Below are 21,151 nucleotides of genomic sequence, written 5' to 3' on the forward strand. Positions count from 1 at the left end.
GCAAACACACAAGAGGAATTCAAAGAAGCCTGGCGTAGCCTGGCTGTGGTTCATGCCTGTGATTCCAGCACCTGAGAACCTGAATGAAGCAGGAGGCTGGAGTTCAACAGCTCAGGCTACGGAAGGAGGAGACCCTATCAGGACACAAGCCGGAAGGGAATGAGGGAGCTGGGGAGCTGGCTCAGTGGGTAGAGCATTTGCTGTTCTTCCAGAATCAGCGGTGACAGCTCAGAACCACCTGTAACTCCAGCTCCACAACCCACGGACATGAGGTGTTCCCATACATAGGAACACACACACCAAACACACGAAAAATGGGAAAAGGAAAAAAAATGGGGAGGGGATCTGATGTCCCCTTCCAGCTTTCAAGGGCACCCACATACCTATGCCACACACACACAAACACACACACACACACACACACATACACACACACACACACACACACACAAATACATATTTTAAAAAGTGATAAAGAACAAATACTTGGCTGGGTGTGGTGGCGCACGCCTTTAATCTCAGCAATCAGAGGCAGAGGGAGGTGAATCACTGTGACTTTCAGGCCAGCCTGGTCTACATGCCAAGTTCCAGGCTAGCCAGGGCTACACAGTGAGATCTTGTCTTAACAACAACAAAATTCTTTAAAACAAAAAAATAAAACAAACAGAAACCCCTCCGAGTAGAATTTCTTTTTTTTTCTATATCCTCTAATCCATTAATAAATTTATTTTTGTAGGGCTGGGATGTGGACCCGAGATCCTCAACATGTTAGGTGAATGAACGCCCTACCATTCTCCAGCCCAGGATTGTTCTTAAAACGTTTCCCTCATAGAGTGGATATGAAGGGACGACAATAAAGCTAAAAACGTTAACAGGCAGTGGAGGCATCGTGGAAAGACTGAAGCCAGTATTACGGTCCCTGTTGAGCAACAGCAAAGTAGGATTATTCAGCCATCAGCCCTGCATTAATAACTCTGGAAGAATCAGCGCTCTGACGGTTGGACTGATGCCCGAGGTGTGCTGCCAGCTCTTGATGGATGGAGGTGGTGACATTCTTTCCCTGATCCTGAACAGCCCCTGCCGGCATCATTTCAATTCTCAGTGGTACCATGAGTCACCTCCTGGAAACAGAAGCTGCCTAGCCATGGCCCCTGGGGTGCTCTCAGGCAGGTCTAATCCACCCGCAGCTCTCCCCACCCCTTCCTAGTCGCAAGAGGGAGTGAGCCCGGCCCAGGAAAAGGTCTTAGGCAGGACAGTCCTCCCACTTGAGAACTCAAGTACAAAAGGAAGTCTGCACCTAAGCACTTTTATATACAGAGGGGTTCTGTAAATATTTATAAGCCGATAAAATGCTTCCTTTAACACCGTCCAACACAGAGACAGGCAGACACTGCAGTGTTATTTCTGTTCGAAAGGCCACGAACTAACAGCTGGGATTTTTATGGAGACTCTCTCTGCCCTCTTCTCCCGACTTCCCTCCCCTGGGTAGTGTGTATTCGTGTGTCACATACACGTGTGTCCGTGGGTGTGGAAGCCAGAGCACAATCTCAACTATCTTTTCTCCGGACACCATCCCCCTTTTTAATTCTTAGAAATTATGTTTATTTGGGGGGGGGCACGACAGGGCCCAAGTGTGGAAGTCAAAAACTCACACGAGTTTGGTTCTCTTCCTCTACTGTGTGAGTCCGGGGGATCAAGTCTTCAGGCTTGGCAGCAAGTGCTGGACCATTTCATTGGTCCCAACTTTTTCCTTTATTCAGACAGGATCTGACTTGCCAAGTAAGCTAGACTGACTGGTCAGGGAACCCCAGCGATTCATCTGTCTAAACATTCTTTTTAAGTGGGTTCTGGGGAATCAGGCTCGGGTTCACCAAGCACTTTATTAACTAAGCCTTCTTCCTCCCCAGCCCCTCTTTCCCTCCTTTCTAAGGTTCATCCAATCTCCCCTCACCTGTAAGATCTTCCTTATAAAGATGGGGCCCACACTAGTAATCCCAGCACCAGGGAGTCTAGGTCAGAAATGCCACAAGTTCAGGGCAAGCCTGGTCTCTATACTGAGTTTCAGGTCTTCATAATGAGACCCTCTCTCAAAAACTCCCAGCACTAGGGAGGCAGAGGCATGTGGATCTCTGTGAGTTTGAGACCAGCCTGATCTACAGAGTGAGATCCAGGGCAGCCAGGGCTACTCAGAGAAACCCTGTCTCAAAAGGCAAACAAAAGGGGGCTGGAGAGATGTCTCAGCAGCTAAGAGCACTGGCTGCACTTCCAGAGGACCCAGGTTCAATTCCCAGCATCCACATGGCAACTCACAACTGTCTGTCACTCCAGTTCCAGGGGACCCGACACCCTCACACAGACATACATGCAGGCAAAACACCAATGGACCTGAATTGAATCTCCGGCCTTCATGACTGCACAGAAAAGTACTCTTAACCACTGAACCACCCCTCCAGTCTCTCTATCTTTTTTGGGGGGGAGTGGAGAGCAGGACTTCTCACTGAACCTGAACCTCACAGATTCAGCGAGGCTGGCTGGCCACAAGGCCCAGGGATCTGCTCATCTTGACTGAGATTACAAGTACACACAATCATGCCCAGTTTTTTTTTTTTTTTATTGTTGGTTGTTGTGTGCCTTTTTTTCTTTTTTCTTTTCTTTTTTTGGTGGCAGGGGTTGCTTTGTTTTTTAATGTGGGTTCTGAAGATCGAGCTCAGGTCCCCATGCCTGCATGGCGGGCACTGTATTAAACCAAGCTCTCTCTCCCCAGCCCTCCCCCACTGACATCATTTGTTTCATAGTTGACAAATCTGATTTCGGAGGACTCCATGTCAAACATTTTTCCGGATGAACTTTATGGCTAAAGAAGCCTAAGACATCAGCTCAAGCGGCCCAGCAAAAGCAGGGCTCTCAGGGCCAGGAGATTTCCTCTGGGAAACCCTTTCCCTGCTCCAGGCAGATAATGAGAAAATGATGTCATTGGGGCTAAAATTAGGTTTCAGTGTGACTCTGTTGAGAGATGTGAAAGGTGACAGATAAGAGGGCGAAAATGTTTTCCAAGTGGCTTTTAAAGGCGGACAAATATAACTGCTTCCCACATCAGCCTATTAAGGGGAGCACTTGAGACATCTCCCTCTTCAAAGGGACTCTCAGAAAAAAGCAATAGTGTGCGCCCAGCCTCCTCCTCCTTTGCAAGAGTAGTCTTATGCGGGTCAGGCAAGCAGGTCTTCAGCATGTGCCTGGACAGAACGCCACCACCTCCTCCTGCTTGGCAAAGACTTGGGAGTCGAACTTAGGGCTTCTCTCACTGGCTGCTATGGAAATGCCCCCATTGGAAAATACTAGCTCATTACTAAAAAAGACTGGGCTGCGAAGTAGACCAGGGCACAAGGAACAAAGGAACGCTCATGAGCGGAAGACCTGTGAAGAAGGTAGGTCATGGCGCTGGATGAGTTTTAACTGTCAGCTTGCCACAACCTAGAACCACCCAAGAAAGGAGTATCAATGGGGCGATTGCCTAGATCAGGCTGGCCTGTGGGTATGTCTGAAGGGGACTGTCTTGCTTGTTAATCTGACTCAGCCCACTGTGGGTGGCACCATTCCCTAGGCAGGGGATCCTGGCTGTATAATAGTGGAGGAGGCTGGCTGAAAGCTAGCAGCAACATGGGTGTGTCTGCTTCTCTGCGTTTTAGATTGTGGATATGGAGTGAGCAGTCACCTCTATGGTTTTAGTACAAGGATGGACTGTAACCTGGAATTATAAGTCAAATAAGCCCCTTCCTCCCCTAAATTGCGTCTTCTTGGGGTATTTTTTATTAAAGGCATAGAAATGAAGCTCGGACAGTAGTTTAGAAAGTGAGGCTCCCCTGTAATCACAACACTTGGAAGGCTGATAAATAGTGTGTTCAAGGGCAGCCTGAGCTATAAAGAGACCCTGTCTTGACCCATCTTCCTAAGGGTGAGGCAAGTGGAGATGCCTTAGGTTGTACCCTGGAATGATAGCTTGAAGATGATAATCAGGGTTACCTTTGATCAGATAATAATTAGGCACCTAGGGGTGTTGGGAAATCCCAAGAGCATCTCCATCAGGTTCAAGTGTCTAGTAACACCAGGGAACATCAAACACCCTGGAAAGGTATAGAAGGAAAATAAAAATGGATAACCTCTCCTGGATGGGGTCCTGACCAATGTACTCCAGGGTTTTTAGTACCGGTCATCTTGCTCTGTACCCTCTTAAGGGAAGACATCCACCGTTCTTTCTTGATTCTCTGCCACAATGCCAGGGCTGACCCCAACCCACGTCTGGGAAGCACACGCCTTGAAGCCAGGAGGACCCATTTCTCAACAGCTCTATCACTTGGAGTGAGTCACTTTGCCTTTCTGAATCTCAGTGTCCCCATCTGACAAATGGCTTTCACAGAGCTCAGAATGTTGAAGACAAAGAGCAACTCCTCGGGGCCGGCAAGACGGCTCAGCGGGCAAAGGCACTTGCCACCGAGCCCGATGACCCGAGTTCGAAGGACTAACGCCCTTGAGTTGTCCTCTGACCTCCACAAACACACTGTGGCACACACGCACACAAAACAAGTAAGACTTAATAATAATAAAAAACTAAGTCCTTAATAAATGCCATCTATGCTTATTGTACTTCTTTCATCTCTAAGTTCCTTCCTTCCTTCCTTCCCCTTCTCTCTCCCTCTTTCTTTTCATATTTTTTTCTTGTTTTTGTTCTTTTCAGACAGGCTGGCCTGGAGCCTGTGTCAATCTTTCTGCCTCAGCCTCCCAAGTGCTGGGATTACAGGCATGTGGCCCTATACCTAGCTACTTTTGGTTTTCTGAGATAGAGCCTTACTATGCAGCCCTGGTATCATATGGCTCAGTCTGACCCGAAACTCACAGCAATCCTCCTGCCTTAGCCTCCCAAGAGCTGAGATAACAGGCATGCATCACCATGATCTTCCGTGTAGGAAGTCTAGATGATGTCAAGCATATAAAATGCTTTAGCCAGCATATAATTAGATCAAGGTACGTGGTGGGCTGGGCACTTTAATATACAATGACATCACTGAAGTACCACAATAGCACTGTGAGACAGGTTTGATTACTCCCATTTTACAGAAAGAAAATAAAAACGGTGATGCCCCCAGACCCTTCTTTTGGTAAGCGTTAGAGCTGGGAGACTCCAACACATGCATGCCCACATTTCAAGCTGGCCAGGGCACCACAACACCTACTACCCCACTGCCAGCTATCCTGCGGTTCAGCTACCTTGCATTCTAGTGACTCTGCATCCAAATTTACCAGGTCATCCTTCCTCAGATTAATTCTGTATAGCCTGGCCAGCCCACCAGCAATTCTCTGGAAATCCTGGAGGTCATTATCCTAATCACCTCTTCTGTTAGTCCTTCAAAGGGTAGAGGCATAAAGGAAAAAAAAATGGACTGTGAGAGGAGCGGAAGGAAGGAGAAAGTCATATGGAATACCCGTGACACAAAGGCAGAATGGGAGACTGTGGGGGAAGGAACAAAAAGACCAGCAACTGGAGAGGTAGGTGAGTGAGCAGAAAGCAAAATGTTATGTGTGCATCAAAAACCCAGTGTAGAGGCGGAGGATGCAGCTCGGTTGACAGTGCTCTCACCAAGCATACACAAAACCCTGAGTTCTGCATCAACTGAACACCACGGTGTAATCCCAGCACCTGGGAAATGGAGGGAAGAGGATCAGGAGTTCACGGTCATCCTTGCTACAGATCAAATTTAAAGTCAGCCTGGATTGCGTGGGACTGTATCTCAAAGACACAAGCAAATGGGCCAACGAGATGGCTCAGCAGGTAGGGGTGCTTGCTACCCAGCCTGACAACCAGAGATCGATCCCCTGATCCGCCTGGTAGGAAAGAACCAACTCCTGTAAACTGTCCTCTGACATCCACACTAGTATCCTGGTACAAGTGCATGCACACACACAAATAAATGCAATTTTTAAAAAGATAAATAGACAAGAAAAATCTAGGGAATTTCTCTGTTCACAAAAAAAAAGGGGGGAGGGGGTATAAAAAAAATTAACAAGCCAGCAGTGGTGGCACACACCTTTAATCCCAGCACTCGGGAGGCAGAGGCGGGTGGATCTCTGTGAGTTCAAGGCCAGTCTAGTCTACAGAGCGAGTTCCAGCACAGCCAGGACTACACAGAGAAACTCTGTCTCAAAAGAAAAAATAAATAAATAAATAAATAAAATCAAATAACAGGAGGAAAAACCCAGCAATAAGTGAAACCGGGTAAATACAAGGAAGCAATTAATTTTACGAGGACTGAATGGATTTAAGGTAATAGGGATTAAGGAAGTGGCTATAGGGAAACAGATCTACTGAAGAGCCTGCTGGCTTTTATCCCAGGGCTATGCAAACCACGCCCACCAATCTGCAGTCACCCAAAAAAAAAGCCAGCCAGAGAGATGGCCCAGTCAGAGGGTAGGACGACCTACCTGTAACTTCAGCTCCAGAGGAGCCAACACCCTGTTTCTGTACTGTACTGTACACACACACACACACACACACACACACACACACACACACACACACCACCGTTTCTGTTCCTGTGGCACTGTACTGTGTACACACACACACACACACACACACACACACACACACACACACACACCAGCTTCCTGGGCTGGCTGTGCCATCAAGTCAATGTTTGTTTTCCTTTCTTCTAAAGCCCATCTTTGTGCTCCCTCCCACCTGCCCCTCCCGACTGGGCAGGCCAGGTAGTCACTTGTTTTGGCCAATGAAGTATGTGAAAGAGCAAAACACCCCCATGTAAGCTGAAACTTGAGGATGTGTCTAGAAACATTCTAGGGTGTGTCTCTGTTCCTTCCTGTCCCCAAAGACAAGTGTCACAATTGGGCTTGCTTCTCAGCCCGGTCTCCGAATAAGGACAGGAGGACACTGGCTGACACATGGGTCACACCTAGTTTGAGCCTGTCGGCCTCTGACCTGTTTTGTTACCAAAGCAGGCCGACAGAGCTCCTAGAACTGATGTGAAGGGGCAGGGGCCGATATGGTGCGGCGGCTGCTGTGTCCTAGTGAATGGCTTCAACACAGAAGCCTGTCCGTCATGGAGGCTTTCTGCCATAAGCCTTACCAATAACAGAGATGCCTCTATTTTCCACTCCTGGGATCAGTCTATACGGGTGTTCTGTAGTGTGAGGTTAATACTGGTTGCCCATTTGGCAAGATCTAGAATCACCTGGGAAACAATCTTCTGTACATGGCTGTGATGGAGTTCCCAGATTGGGTATTGAGGGGTTCAAGATGGAATACAAAGAAAGAGGGCTGACAAGATGGGCAAAGGTGCTTGCTGCTAACCCTGACAACCTGAGTTCAATCCCTGCAACCCACATGGTGGAAAGAGAGAACCAACTCCTACAAGTTGTCTGCACTCATAAGCCCACACATGTACACACAAGCACACAAAATATAAGTAAATGAATAAATGCAGTGTCTGTTAAAGGGAGAAAGTGTGCCGAGCGCCAGTGTTCATCTCTCTCTGCTTCCTGACTGCAAGTACAGTATAACCAGCCGCCTTATGCTCCCGTCCCACGCTTTCTGGAACCACCATGGTGGACTGTACTCTTGAACCGTGAGCCAAAATAAACCCTTCCTTACCGCTGCTTTTATCAGGTCTGCCTCGGCTAGTTTTATGTCAACTTGACACAAGCTAGAGTCACTTGAAAGGAGGGAACCTCAATTAGGAAAATGCCTCCGTAAGATCTGGCTGTAAGGCATTTTCTTCATTAGCGACTGATGGGGAAGGACCTAGCCCATTTAGGTGGTGCCATCCATGAGCTGGTGGTCCTGGGTTCTGTAAGAAAGCAGTCTGAGCAAGCCCCGATTAATGAGCAAGCCAGTAAGCAGCACCCCTCCATGGCCTCTGCATCAGCTCCTGCCTTCAGGTTCCTGCCCTGCTTGAGTTCCTGCCCTGACGTCCCCTAGTGATGGACAGTCAGATGGAAGTGTAAGGGAAATAAACTCTTTGCACCCCCAAGTTGTTGGTGGTCATGATATTTCATCACAGCAATGATAACCCTAACTAAGACAAGACCTTCTGTTGTAGCAACAAGAAAGTAAGTAATACAGATTGCTACATTGATATCAGCAGCAATAGAGGACAAGATGGCTGAACTGCTGGCTCTCTGATAACCAACAGCCTGCAAAACCCCGGGGCTGGAACTACATACAGTCCTCTGCTTACTGATCGGACCAATGGGACCTGAGTCATAGGTCTGGCCCTGGGAGAAATGGCATCCTGAACTGCCTGGAAGGCCATTAATTGTTGAGTATCTAAACCTAGTTTCAGAAGGCCTGAACATTTAAGATTACTAGCTAGACAGCTCTTAATGTTAAATAACAAGAGTGTCCCATTGCCGGCTACTGTAAGAAGAGATGGTCCACACAGGACTCTTTTTTTTTTTTTTTTTTTTGGTTTTTCGAGACAGGGTTTCTCTGTGTAGCTTTGCACCTTTCCTGGAACTCGCTTTGGAGACCAGGCTGGCCTCGAACTCACAGAGATCCGCCTGGCTCTGCCTCCCGAGTGCTGGGATTAAAGGCGTGCGCCACCACCGCCTGGCTCCACACAGGACTCTTAATCATCTGTCCAGGAAAACTATCTATCCAGAGACTTTAGAAATAGTAGGAAATCTGCCTGCGGTACATATCTGGACAAGGGTCTCGCTGGTTACAGGCCACTTTCACCCCTTAAGGGCGTGTCTTCCATTACCCTACAATAAACCGTGTGTCTTCTTTACTATGGCACTAGGAGTCTCCTCTGGATTCTTTCTATGGAGATCACAAAGACTGGAGAGCCAAGGGCCGTTCAGAACAAGGTGTGGGTGGCATTGGGAGGTTTGCCCACATGGAAAGTTTTGCTACATCAGACCCACAGAGACCCAGGAGAGCATTCCACAGGGGACTAGCTTCTTCCACTCCGATCCGCAGGCTTCGGGAGTTTGTGGAAAATCATCTCCAGGAGGAGAGACAGACACACAGCCTCTTAGGGATCTCCAGACACCACGTGGGGTGGGGCCTTGGAATGCCAGCTCCCGGTAAATCCAGCAAAACTGGGCCAATCCTTGGGAGTCGCCTCAGTGTAAATGGAGGAGATAGAGGGGACTTGGGAGGAGTCACAGAAAAAAGGGGAGCTGGGCTGGGGAGATGTCTCAGTGGGTAAAGTGCTGTCTCGAAGCATCAAGAACTGAGTCTGATCTCCTGAACCCTTTAAAATATATATAGTGGCAGAGGCTTGTGATCAAAGTACTGTGGAGGTGGAGACAGCTGGGTCCCTGGGGCTGACTGGCCCGTCAGACTAGCCTAATCTGCAATAAATAAGCCCATGGTACTAGTGAGAGACCCAAGACTCAAATAACAAAAACAAACAGCAACACAACAATAAAAAACAACAAGGTGGGGCTGGGAATATGGCTGGGTGGGTAAAATGCTTGTCCAACAAATATGGGGACCTGATTCTGGACCCCCAGAACCCATGGAATGCTAGCTGTGACAGTATGTCTCTATAATCCCAGGGCCCCTATGGTGAGATGGGAGATAGAGACGGGAGAATCCCTGAAAGCTCACGAGCAACTAGCCTGAGGTCCGAAGAGACAAACAAGAGACCCTGTCTCCAATAAAGTAGGAGATAAAGAGTGACACCCGACCTTGTCCTCTTACTGCCAAACATATGATATGACACTCTCAAGATATGGTACTCATACCTCGACCCACCCCCCACACAACATGCGCATCCACGACGTGCAGGTACATACAAATTGAAAAAGAGTGAGATGTCAGGCCCAGGTTCTCCCTGGTGGATTCGAGAATTGGATTTTCTTCCAACAAGAACTGTTCCTACTTTCTAAAGCATAGACTGGGACAAGTAGGTAAAAATAGTTTGATGTTCGCTCCGGGCTACATAAAAGACAGCTGAGTGAAAGTTCAGGCACCATGAAATTAATAAGATCACTGTTGTGCCCTCTCCATTGCGGGTTCAGGAATAAATTGGGAGAAATCTGTGATGCACAGAGCAGCCTACTCAAGTGTGAATCAATCATTTTCTCCACTGACGTCTTCTAGCATTTTCTTTCACAGTATATTTACTGGATTCCTAGTTCACCAAAGTTGCTTCCTAAGCCTGAGCAGCACTGGGTTTTTAAAGTCGTCAAGACCAATTGTGTTCGCTAAATAAATTCCAGGGTAGAATGCTTTGACTTAGGCCCAGGCAAGGCAAGGCTTCTTATGTAAGACGTAAAACAGTAGTTTTTATCTTATCTGAGGAACTCACTGCATGTGTGTGTGTGTGTGTGTGTGTGTGTGTGTGTGTGTCTACGTGTACATGTGGGCGTGGGCATGTGCGCATGTGTTTTACTGCCAAAATAAAATAAATGGAATCAGCACACACATGATAACGCGCTCTTTGCTAACTCATACTAATTGCTGGGCTAATTGATGTTTGTTGAACTTTCTCCGTTTCATTGAGTGATTAGGTACAAGGCTAACAGTTGACATCTGTAGGCGCTTAACTGGCGTCTGTAATTACTGTTAATGTTAAATAATTGTTAGTTAATTGGAGTGGTAACTGACTGAATGGAATCCAGATTGTGAAGCAGAAAAGAAACCTAGTTAAATAAACATACATTTCTGGGAGAAAACATCGTGGGTTTTGTTGTTGTTGTTGTTGTTGTTGTGTTTTTTGTTTTTGCCCCGGTAGTTGACAGAAACTAGAAATAACCCAGAAGCATGGGATAGCCCACAGGCTTCCTGCAGGAAGCAAACCACACCTGGGGCTGGAAGATGGGTTTTCTAGAAAGCCTTACTACAGAGGAAGGAGGCTTCGATGGTCAACACCTTTCACTGCAGGTCTGCAACACAGACTTGAGGTTTTCATAGCAATAATGATGACCACAATGGCCTACTGTGATTACATTCCTCCCCCAGACAACCAGACACTACACCAGTGTCTAAAGGAAACTCGACATACCCGTACCTGGGAATGGGCTGAAGGGGGATGAGGAGCATTCATGCTTTTCTGGCAAAACTGCCGGATGTAAGGAAAACTATTTCTGACAAAGGATGCAGGAATCTCCCAATAAAGGAAGTGAAGGACTCTCTCGTGGGCTCAGAAATAAATCAGAGTGTCTGAACATTCGTGAAAAGACTGGTAGGGGCTGGAGAGATGGCTCACGCGGTAACGTGTTGGCCACACAAGCAAAGGCAGCCCGGGGTTCAGATCCCCAGCATCTACATAAAAGTGGAGGGTGGTGAGGCTCTCTGTAGTTTTAGCACTGGGGAGACAGAGGCTGGTGGATCCCTGGCACTTACTGGACAGTCAATGCAGTCAGGCTCAGCGAGAGACCTAGTCTCAAAACATAAGGTGGAGAGCAAACATCCTGGACATCAACTTCTGGCCTCCACACTCCTCGTATGTTTTGTGTACATTCACGGACACACATGAATTGCAGAGTAATGGGTTCCCGAGAGGTCACGGGGACACTCGGGGATCTGAGGAGCTGGCCTTCCTCCTTTCTTCTGGAAAGTGGCAGGGTGGCCAGAGCTGGACCTTCAGATACCACTAAGATCACCTGAGATGCTCTCAACAACTTACACGTAAATGCTTGCGGTGGGATGCAACTCTTTCCTGTCCACCCACAGGTCCCTCAGAAAGCCAGGTGGCAGCAACTGGGTCAATTTACTGATTGAGTAAGGGGGCTGGGGAGGCGGCTGGAAGCTAAAGTGAGTTTGATCCCCAGCATCCATATAAAAGCTATTCATGGCAGCCCGGTGCACACCTGTAACCCCCAGAACCAGGAAGAAGATAGACAGGACAGAGCCCCAGCCCGCTAGCCTAACCTGTGAGCTCCAGGGTCAGTGAGAAAGCCAATCTCACACAATGAGGTTGGAGAATGGTCAAGGAAGAAGAGCCCCAGCCAGAACATCTGGCTTCCACACGTGCACACAGCACACACACACACACACACTTGTGTATCCAGAGGGAAGCACTTTCTCCCCATGTGGAGTACTTCTGGTCTCCTGCTGGCAATTTTACACTCGCAGGACAAGGCATCTGTTTCCCAGAATTCTCCAGGAATAATTCTATACAAACGGCTTCTGGATGTGCAAGTCAGACTTCCACAGGAAGGCCAATTTCCATGACAAAAGGGGCCTGATTGCGTGCTATTTGTGGTATGGGTTGGGAGAAGAACGAACTACTTCTGACTCCTTTGTCTCACATCAAGCACCAATTACCCTTCAACACTATTTAATTCTCCGCATGTAAGACATTTCTATCTCTCAAAACCCAAGTAAGCCAGCTCTGAGAGCATGCACATGCGCGCACGCGCGCGCGCACACACACACACTCCCCGAGGAAGAAAAAAATAAAAAAATGAACAATATTCTACCTTCTCCTTAAATTCTCTGGGATTTCAGAGTCGATAAAAACAGAACTAATTTGCAGAGACTAAAATTGGCCCAATTTTCTGTGACCCTCGTCAGGTTTGGGCTTGACCTGACAGTCTTCTTTACTCTAAACCCAAGACATCCCAAGGGGCTGTAACATGGGCTCCTGTGTTCATGACAAAGGGGTGTCAAGTCTAAGCCACATTTGCCTCCTTAAGCTACTCCGCAGTCAACTGTATTGTTTTTAGGCGTGTAACTACTTTAGGGGAGGGACTTTTCCCAAGAGACAATGTTGCCTTCTTGGTATTCAAACCATGGAGCCCTTTTCCTTCCAAGCTAACCAATACAAGTTAACACTGTGGCTATTAACAACTTCCTATACATGAAGTTCCTTGCCATACCTTGGTTTTCCTGGTTTTGAGACAGGACCTCTGGTTGGTTTTGGTGTCCTTATATAATGCATTATATTGCAGAGGGCGAGCTTGGAGTTCTGATCCTCCTGCCTCTAGCACCTCTACAGAGTCCAGGTAGGAGCCACCACATCAGGTCCATGCAGAGACATGCATGGAAACCAGAGTTCCCTCACGCTACATAGGCACGGCACCCACCAAGCCACATCCCCAGCCGTGTGTTTGGGTAACGGGCTTCTCATCCCATCTCCTCAGCTCTCAACGTAATAGCCAGGCTGTCTCTGTGTGATGCTGATAAAAAAGCAGACCCCCAAATCACTCGACAAACCTGTATTAACTACTTTTCTGTTGCTATGATAAAACACCATGTCCAAGACAATCTATAGAAGAGTCTTTTTGGGTTTACAGTTCTAGAAGGATGAGCGCCATCTTGGTGGAGAGGCATGTGGCCTGGTGGCTGGAGCAGGAAGCTGACAGGCCACATCCTTTACCATCAGCTTGAAATAAGACAGCCTGAACCAGAAGTGGCACTAGGCTTTTAATCTCAAAGGCCCCCAGAGATTTATTTCCTGTAACAAGGCCACACCCCCATACCTCCCCAAACACTGTCACCACCTGGGGACCAAGTTTTAAAAATGGGGATACTTCTCATTTAAACCACTACAGCAACCAATCTTGACTGTGTGTCCCATTGGAAATCCTGTTTCCAACCACCCAAGAAAAGCCTAAGCATGTCCCTCTAATTGGTATGGTAAGGCCTTGAAGAGGTCACCAGCTCACGATGGCCAAGCATTCTCCCTGGTACTTCTCACGGTGACACAATGTCCATGAGAATTTCCCCATCGTTGGTGTTGGAGACGAAGCAGGAGTCTGCCTAGCTGGTAGGTGCCGCTCCTTCACTTTCCTGAGGATGCTCACCACAGGATTTGGATATTTCGACCCGCCCCCCAAGATGATTCCCCACCACCACCCTCACAGATAACCCTGAGAGAGTCACAGCTTCTCTTTAAACGAGCTCAGGGGATATTCCCTAACAGGGTCTAAGTCTACACTGTGGGACTGTTGTATTATGGCTTTAAAAATAATACAAAACAAAACACCTCCGGGCATTAACAGGATCATCCCACATCCAGTTTGGAGTAGAGATTATCTTGCCTGGTAGTCATGGCAACTTATGGAGCAGAACAATACACAGTGGTAGCTAGGTCTTATGGTAATTGTAAAAGAGCTGTTAATAGCCTTAGTGGGAGGAGAGGAGGGTCAAAGGAACCTCATCCAGGAACTTAGCCATCACGCCCTCAGCTCCTCCCCTCAGCTGCAAGGGATCATGGGGGATTCTAGAATATACAGGAGGTAGAAAATGATGCAGCGTCCACAAAGTTGTCATCCATGATGGGGTGAGATTTTTGTTTTGGTGTCGCTGCTTTGGGAGTCACAGACACTCCTGTAAATAACCCCTCACCTGTGCTCTGTAAGTAAGGCCAATACACTAACCAGTTCGCCAAGTGGGACCTTGGTGAAATCATTCATTACTCTGGTCAGTTGTTGGCGCCCAAGCGAGTGTCCGGACAGTTACTCATGTCAGCCCAGGAGAGGTTAATGAAGCAGGGACAGAGGTGGAAAGCGGGGTGAGGAAGATCACCAGGTCAAACACACCGCCTCCATCTTCCCCCTACAGCCTGCCTTGGCTTCAGGAGGCATCCTGGGAAAGGGACTGTGAGGCTAACTGAGGTGGCGGCCCTCCTCTCCTAGCTGAGACAGTACCTACAACCAGGCTGGTAGGAAGCAGACCAGAATCGTCAGCGCTCCTTCCCTGCCTGCAGAGGGCTTCCTTCCCTCCTCAGGGAGCTCCGCTCTACAGCAACCTAAGGGCTTTAGAAGACATTCATCACCTTGGCAGGATGAATGTGTGCACTTGCCTACACATCCGGGTGGCTGAACTGCCAAGGAGGAGCTATGGGAAGTGAGAAAGGAGAACAGGGAATGGAGAGATGGCTCAACAGTTAAGAGTGCATCCTGCTCTTCAGAGGGCCTGATGTGACTCCCAGAACCCACCTCAGGCAGATCACAATCACCTGTAATTCCAGTTATAGGTGATTCGATGCCCTCTTCTGGCCTCTTTGGGCACTGCACCCATGTGCATAAACCCATACACAAATAGTTAAAAATAAAAGGTAATCTTTAAAAAAGGGAGGGGTCTACAGAGTGAGTTCCAGAACAGCAAGGGCTACAGAGAGAAACTCTGTCTCCAAAAACAAACAAAAAGAGGGGTGTTTAATAAATATTGGCCATGCTGAATCAGCTAGAAAATTCCTTTATGTGTGTGTGTGTGTGTGTGTGTGTGTGTGTGTGTGAGAGAGAGAGAGAGAGAGAGAGAGAGAGAGAGAGAGAGAGAGAGAGAGAGAGAGAGACTGAGAGTCTAGTGTATTGTGTGTACATGTTTGCATGTGTGTGGAAACTTAAAAGTTCATATCAGGTGTCTTCCTCAATCTCTATCCCCCTCGTTATTATTGGTGGTGGTGTTCGTATGTGCTCTTTTGAGCACATGTGGGTTGCCACTGCAAATGTGCAAAGGTCAGAGGACCACTTCATGGACTTGGACACTTTATGGAACTGGTTCTCTACTCCCAGCTTTCCATGAATTCAAGGCATTGAATTCAGGTTGCTACACCTAAGTGAAGAACACCTTAACCCGCCGAGTCATCTCACAGGCCCTCTATCTTGATTTTTTTGAGGCAGGATCTCTCTTCCCAAAAGCTACCAAGCAGGTTAAGCTGGCTAGCCAGTGGGTCCCAAGGATCTTCCTGCCTCTGCCTCCCCACTGCTGGGTCTGCAGGAGTTGGCCACCATATCTGGCTTTTAAAGAAAGTTCTGGAGATCCAAATTCAGGTCCTCATGCTTCCAAGGCAAGAACTTTACCTAGTAAGCTCTCTCCCCTGCTCCCAGAAGCTCCCTTAAGCACAACACGCTCCAGAAGATGGGGAGTCACAGAGCCTATTGCTCTCATAGCTGTTCAGCTCCCAACACAAGGGCAATAAGTAAGTCAGTCTCTCTCTGCTTCTGTCTCCACGGGAAAACTAATTTTTCCTTTGGCAGATGGTTGAATCACAAAGACAGAAGGATTCATAAAATTCACATGAATATCCTGTAAACATTTAAACACATCGAGATTAGATAAGGCAACCATGACCTTGATTAAAGTTGAGCTATTTTTTTTTTTTCAGTCTACAGCGATAATCCTTCCAATCTGCAGGCTCAGACTCCATGCCTCTCTTGAAAGGCTCCCTTCTCATTGGGTAAGCACACGCCACTTGATTAACTTGTTGTAAAACTGGAAATAAAAGGCATCAAAAGAAGCAACATTTTGGAACACCTATGTGGGTCCTACTCCACTGAATTGGATTGCGTCTACAACACAGGAACATTTAAATAAAAATCAATTGGTAAGTTACAGAAAACACATATTCATCATACCCCTGTCTGTTCCAACCCATGCCCCTTGCCAATTAACTGCTTTATCCCAACTGGAGATGCTGGCCCAGAACTAGATTTACGGAGGATTGAAAATTCTGACCTGCAGACGTTAAATGGCTTGTTCAAGCTCACAAGCAGAGGGATGGACCTGAGCCATGGCCCCTTGCTGTTACAGCCTGGGGCTCTGTCTCCAAGCTGAGCAGGCCAACACCAAAGCTGCCAACTCCCCAGTCCCTGGCCCAATCAGCTTGTGAGCTTACCACTGCCCTCCAACAGTGAAATTTTATGGACCAAATCTGCACACCCACTAGACCACCAGGCTTGGAGGCATAACCTTCCCAGCTAAGCCTGCTACTCTGAGACCAGAAGACTGCCAGGCTCCTGTGAAGGAGCAGGGGTGATATGTGGCTTTGAACATCTGGCTCTGAAGGGTGCCAATGTGAGACTCCCGAACACCCTTGCTAAAATTGTTCAGTAAGAGAAGCCTTTAAGAATTTCCCAGCTGTGTCTGTTACCTGGTGTCAACCTGTCCTTTCTTGCAAAGCTTTAAAACAGGGTGTGTGTGTGTGTGTGTGTGTGTGTGTGTGTGTGTGTGTGTGCGCGCGCGCGCGTGTGTATACACAGAGACTTTTTAGGCGAGCAAGCCCAGCTTACTTGAACCTGATGTGAGAGAAGATGACAGATGAAGGACCTGCCAATCATGTCTCTGGTCAGCACCTACTGCTACTACCAGGAGTAAAGACAGACACCAAGCCACACAAGCCTAGTGAGGCTCACTGCACCGGTCTCCCCGGAGTCACTGACATCAATGCCACACAATGATTTTTTTTTTTTTTGGTAGTTGTTTTTCTAATATTTAGCAGTTTGAAAACTATGCTGATGCTGTTTGTGATCTCTCTGGCTTCCCTCAATCTCTCTCTCCAGGGAGGAAGGGGCTGTGAGTACCAGGTAGTCAGTCTACTTTGCCAACACCTGTACTTGGCACACCAATTCAGGCGCTTGTCATTCTTGCTACCAACAGGAATTAGCATAAGGCATTAAGGGGAAACTCCAGGGGAGGAAAGAAAGGCCATTTTGATGGAAATAAGGGGCGAAGGAATAATCCGTCATCAACTAAAATGCTTGTGTACGTTTCCCAAGCAAAGCTTAGGAGAAAAGCCTGTGTTGATTTTAGTATACACAAAGAAACCTTAATCCTTTCAAGGCAACTGAAATCACCCCCTCACTACTTTCAGAAAAGCAGCTCAGAAGAAAGGCACCCGGTCAGGGGCATGACTGTTCGCTGCCAAATAGATGCCACACATCGCTCAGTGTAAGTAAACAAAAATAAGACGATGGGAAGTGCTGCACTGGAAACTCAAGGGTGGGGTGGGATGGGAAAAAGAGAGAAGAGACAGGAAGGAGAGAGAGAAGGGGGCTGGCTCTTCGGCCATCAGGCTGCCTCTTTCTCCTTCTCAAGCTGCAGTTAGAGCCAAACCCAGAGCCAGCTTAGAGAGGGCCATTGCTAACTTAGCACAAGAAACACACTGTCCCCGGGGACTGGAGGTGGATGTGGCCGGGATAGGGGAGGTCAGAGGGTTCTAGAAACAGCTGTGGGTCGTGACCTGCCCTGCCTCAGTTTCCTCTCCTGTCACCTTTCCTTTTTTAATCAAGGACACCTCCAAGGCCCACTCATTCCTTCCTCTCAATCACAGGGTCAGAAAACAATCACACATTCCTACCCTTGAGGGAGATATGCTTGCTGTCAAGCACCCACATCAGCTTTTTATTGGGCTTTCAGCACTATACATAACAAATTTATACAAACTTCTCAGGCCACTAAAAAAAATGATGGACTATAAAGCTGGAATCGTATCATGCAATGAAAATACAAGATCATATTCAAGATGACATTAATTCTGGGAGTCCCAGCAAACTTATAAGCACACAGACCCCGGGGACAACTTTAAATATAATGTACTATTTAGAGTCAAGGTAGGTTCAATTTCAAAATTATCGCAGAACACAAAGTAACTGCACACAGAAATGTCTCACTAACTAGTAAGCAGAAAAAAAAAACCAAAAATTAAAAAAAATAAAATTAAAAATGAAATAAACTGTCTGCTGAAATAGTCTCCCATTTCACCCCATGGGCACCTAACTCCTGGTCCAGGGCCGTTCCAGAGCCCACAAGCATCCTTAATGGAACAGCGGTTAGCACAGGCCAGCAGGCCTTTATTTAGCAATTCTCCCACAAGTCCCTAAGTCAGGCTCTGTGGTGGAGGGGAAGGTGGGTTGGTGTAATTTGTACCTTTCAGCTTACACACTCTTTGAAGCCAATGCATGGAGATTCCCCCCAAATTCCATCGTGTCTAATGACACTTGTGCAAATCAAGACTGCTGAGAAGCCTACTGGTAGTTATTTCGGGTGAGCCTTCCCTGAATGTACCTCGGCATCATTAGCCTCTCTTACTCTACAGACTGAGGTTTGGAAGAAATAAATGGGGAAGGGCGTATTTAAATTCTGCCCTCTTGCACATTCATTAACTTTACAGAGAGCCCCGAGCAGAAAAAGGGCTGGCTTATGGCTATAACGCCGTGAATACTAAATACCCCACTGGTTATTACCATCTGAGGTACACACACACTATCGATAGCTCTCTGGCCCCCGCCAGGAAGTTGATAACCCACCATCAAGACAGTGTAAAAACATTCTTCTCTACTGCAGCTGTCTACATGAAATTCACACCACACCGATCACTTTAAACCAGGAATCAGTACGTTCTTTCAAAGTGAACTCTCCCGCTTCTCAAAACCATCCAGATTCCACAGTGGGCAAAAACGCAAACATGTGAAGACAAAAAGACCACATGGATTTTCCTTTTCTCTTTCTTCTTGGGACAATGACAATGCGATGCATATTTATCTTAAAGCCAAACATTTAGAATAATGGAGGGGGAGGGGCTTACCTTTGTTTACAAGAACAGTGTTGAAGAGTTTTTCAGAGCTGGTATCTGATGCCTGAAAAACAAGAAGGCGTTAAGACTGTCAGTGAAGACCATCACCCACAGCATCATTGGCTGCTATGATTTTAAATCAATAGACAACATTTTAGGAAAATGCAAGAGTCAGTAATTTCCCCAAATCCTCCATAAGGTGGTGCTGCTTGACTGTTGGAGAAAGCCTGCATGGCAGCTATTTACTGGGGGAAAGAAAAAAAAAAAAATCTGATTTTCAGAATGTGTCCTTATTAGACATATTATCTGTGCAAAACATACTTCTACAAAATGGTCCACAAGGCAATTTAGTTCATTCACAAATGATTTTCCAATTCTGTCGACAGATCATTATTTTGGAAATGGCTTTTTTTTTTTTTTTTTTTTTTTTTGGTCATCAGATTTTTGTGTTTTTTCAATTTTCTTCCACAAATCAGAAATGTGTATTTTTGGACATTAAGCTTTTCCTCACTAAAGTGTCAACCAGTATACCGAGAAATTCATTTGTTTTTAAAGATGTATTTGATGACGCCGATGTTCAGGGTTTCTCACAGTAACCAGGCCAACCTCAGTGTTTCAGATGAGGGCTGACCCTGCTTAAAACCTGGCCACTATGTCACCAGGATTACTTCCTCTTCATGTTTTCCAGAGATGATGTCTGCTAATTATTACACTGGCGTGAGGGAAGTCAATAGCCTGTTTAAACAGCAAGACTAAAGTCAATTGAAATCATATACTAATGTTCCGGGAAATAAACAGTGAGTCAGTTTCGTGAAAGAGACGGTAATGTTCAAGATCTACTGCTTATTTCTAGGACTTAGAAAAATAGTAAAATTAAGCAAGCTCACTGTTCTGGTTTGAAGACACCTCTTTGAAACGTTAGTGGTCAACCTACGTTCGTGCTGTGTTTGATTTGTAATCCTAATGAGAAAACTCTTATCTTTCATGCTTTATATAGAAATGCATAAATTTGACAAAGCAAGGCATAGAATGTTCAATAAATATGGGAGAAAGAAATATGGGGAATAGGGGCAAGGGAACTTGGGCTGGCTTGGGGGGACAAAGAAGATATTCTATGTAGTCTTTCAATGCTACATTGATGGAGATGAAATATTTCTGTGTATAACTGAGGGAAATGTTCCAGTTCACAAGGCCAGGAATATAAAAAGACCTAACCTATTTTTATTATGGCTGGTTCTCATTTATTTTAATTCTAATCTTCCTTCTACAGGGGAGGGTTCAGAGGATTAATAGGATCAAGGGCAAAAATGTTCAAAATAAGTATTCAATGGCATTCACTTGTGAAAAATTATACAGAAATTCCATCCCCCTACTTTTGCAGGAATAATAAAATACACACATAGCTTTCCTGACATCATAAGAAACACTAAACGAAATTATATTATGTTATAGTAGCATTTCATAAAAATGAGCCACAAAGAAAGTCTCAGGGAAGGTATTCAGCATCAAACAGTCCAAGAATATTAAGTTACAAAGCCCCAGCGATCCGCCCGACATGCAGAGACGTGGGGCTCTGACAAAGCACATAGGTTTCGGCTGTACCAGAGGTGTTACTCTACCCAAACATTAATGAGATTTCTACACTTGTGAGTTCGGCAGTTTAACATTTAGCAATTCAAACGAGTTTTTCATCACTCTTAAAACACCGTTAATTGTTCTTAGAATGGTCATTAACAAGTCATGGCTTCAAAACTAAAATGGAGTTAGTATTTTCTGAAAGAAAAAAAAAAACACCTACACACATGCACACACAAGCAACACCCTCTCTCTTCAATTATTTTACAGAGTTAAAATAACAGTTGAAAAATTGAGTCTAATGTGCATAAAGAAAT

At 46.4% G+C, this 21,151-nt stretch overlaps 1 protein-coding gene across 3 annotated transcripts in view; it reads right to left on the reverse strand.

The window, feature by feature from the left end:
* Auts2 (activator of transcription and developmental regulator AUTS2) overlaps positions 1 to 21,151 on the reverse strand; it is a 1,133,997-nt gene that overhangs the window by 76,382 nt on the left and 1,036,464 nt on the right. For all 3 annotated transcript variants that reach the window (XM_052753902.1, XM_052753901.1, XM_052753903.1), the window contains exon 6: positions 19,272 to 19,323. In XM_052753902.1, coding sequence (XP_052609862.1) covers positions 19,272 to 19,323 — 52 coding nt within the window. The remainder of the gene's footprint in view (positions 1 to 19,271; positions 19,324 to 21,151) is intronic.

Source organism: Peromyscus californicus, unplaced genomic scaffold, assembly GCF_007827085.1.
Source record: "Peromyscus californicus insignis strain IS unplaced genomic scaffold, ASM782708v3 Scaffold_2__1_contigs__length_46816999, whole genome shotgun sequence".
NCBI lineage: Eukaryota > Metazoa > Chordata > Mammalia > Rodentia > Cricetidae > Peromyscus > Peromyscus californicus.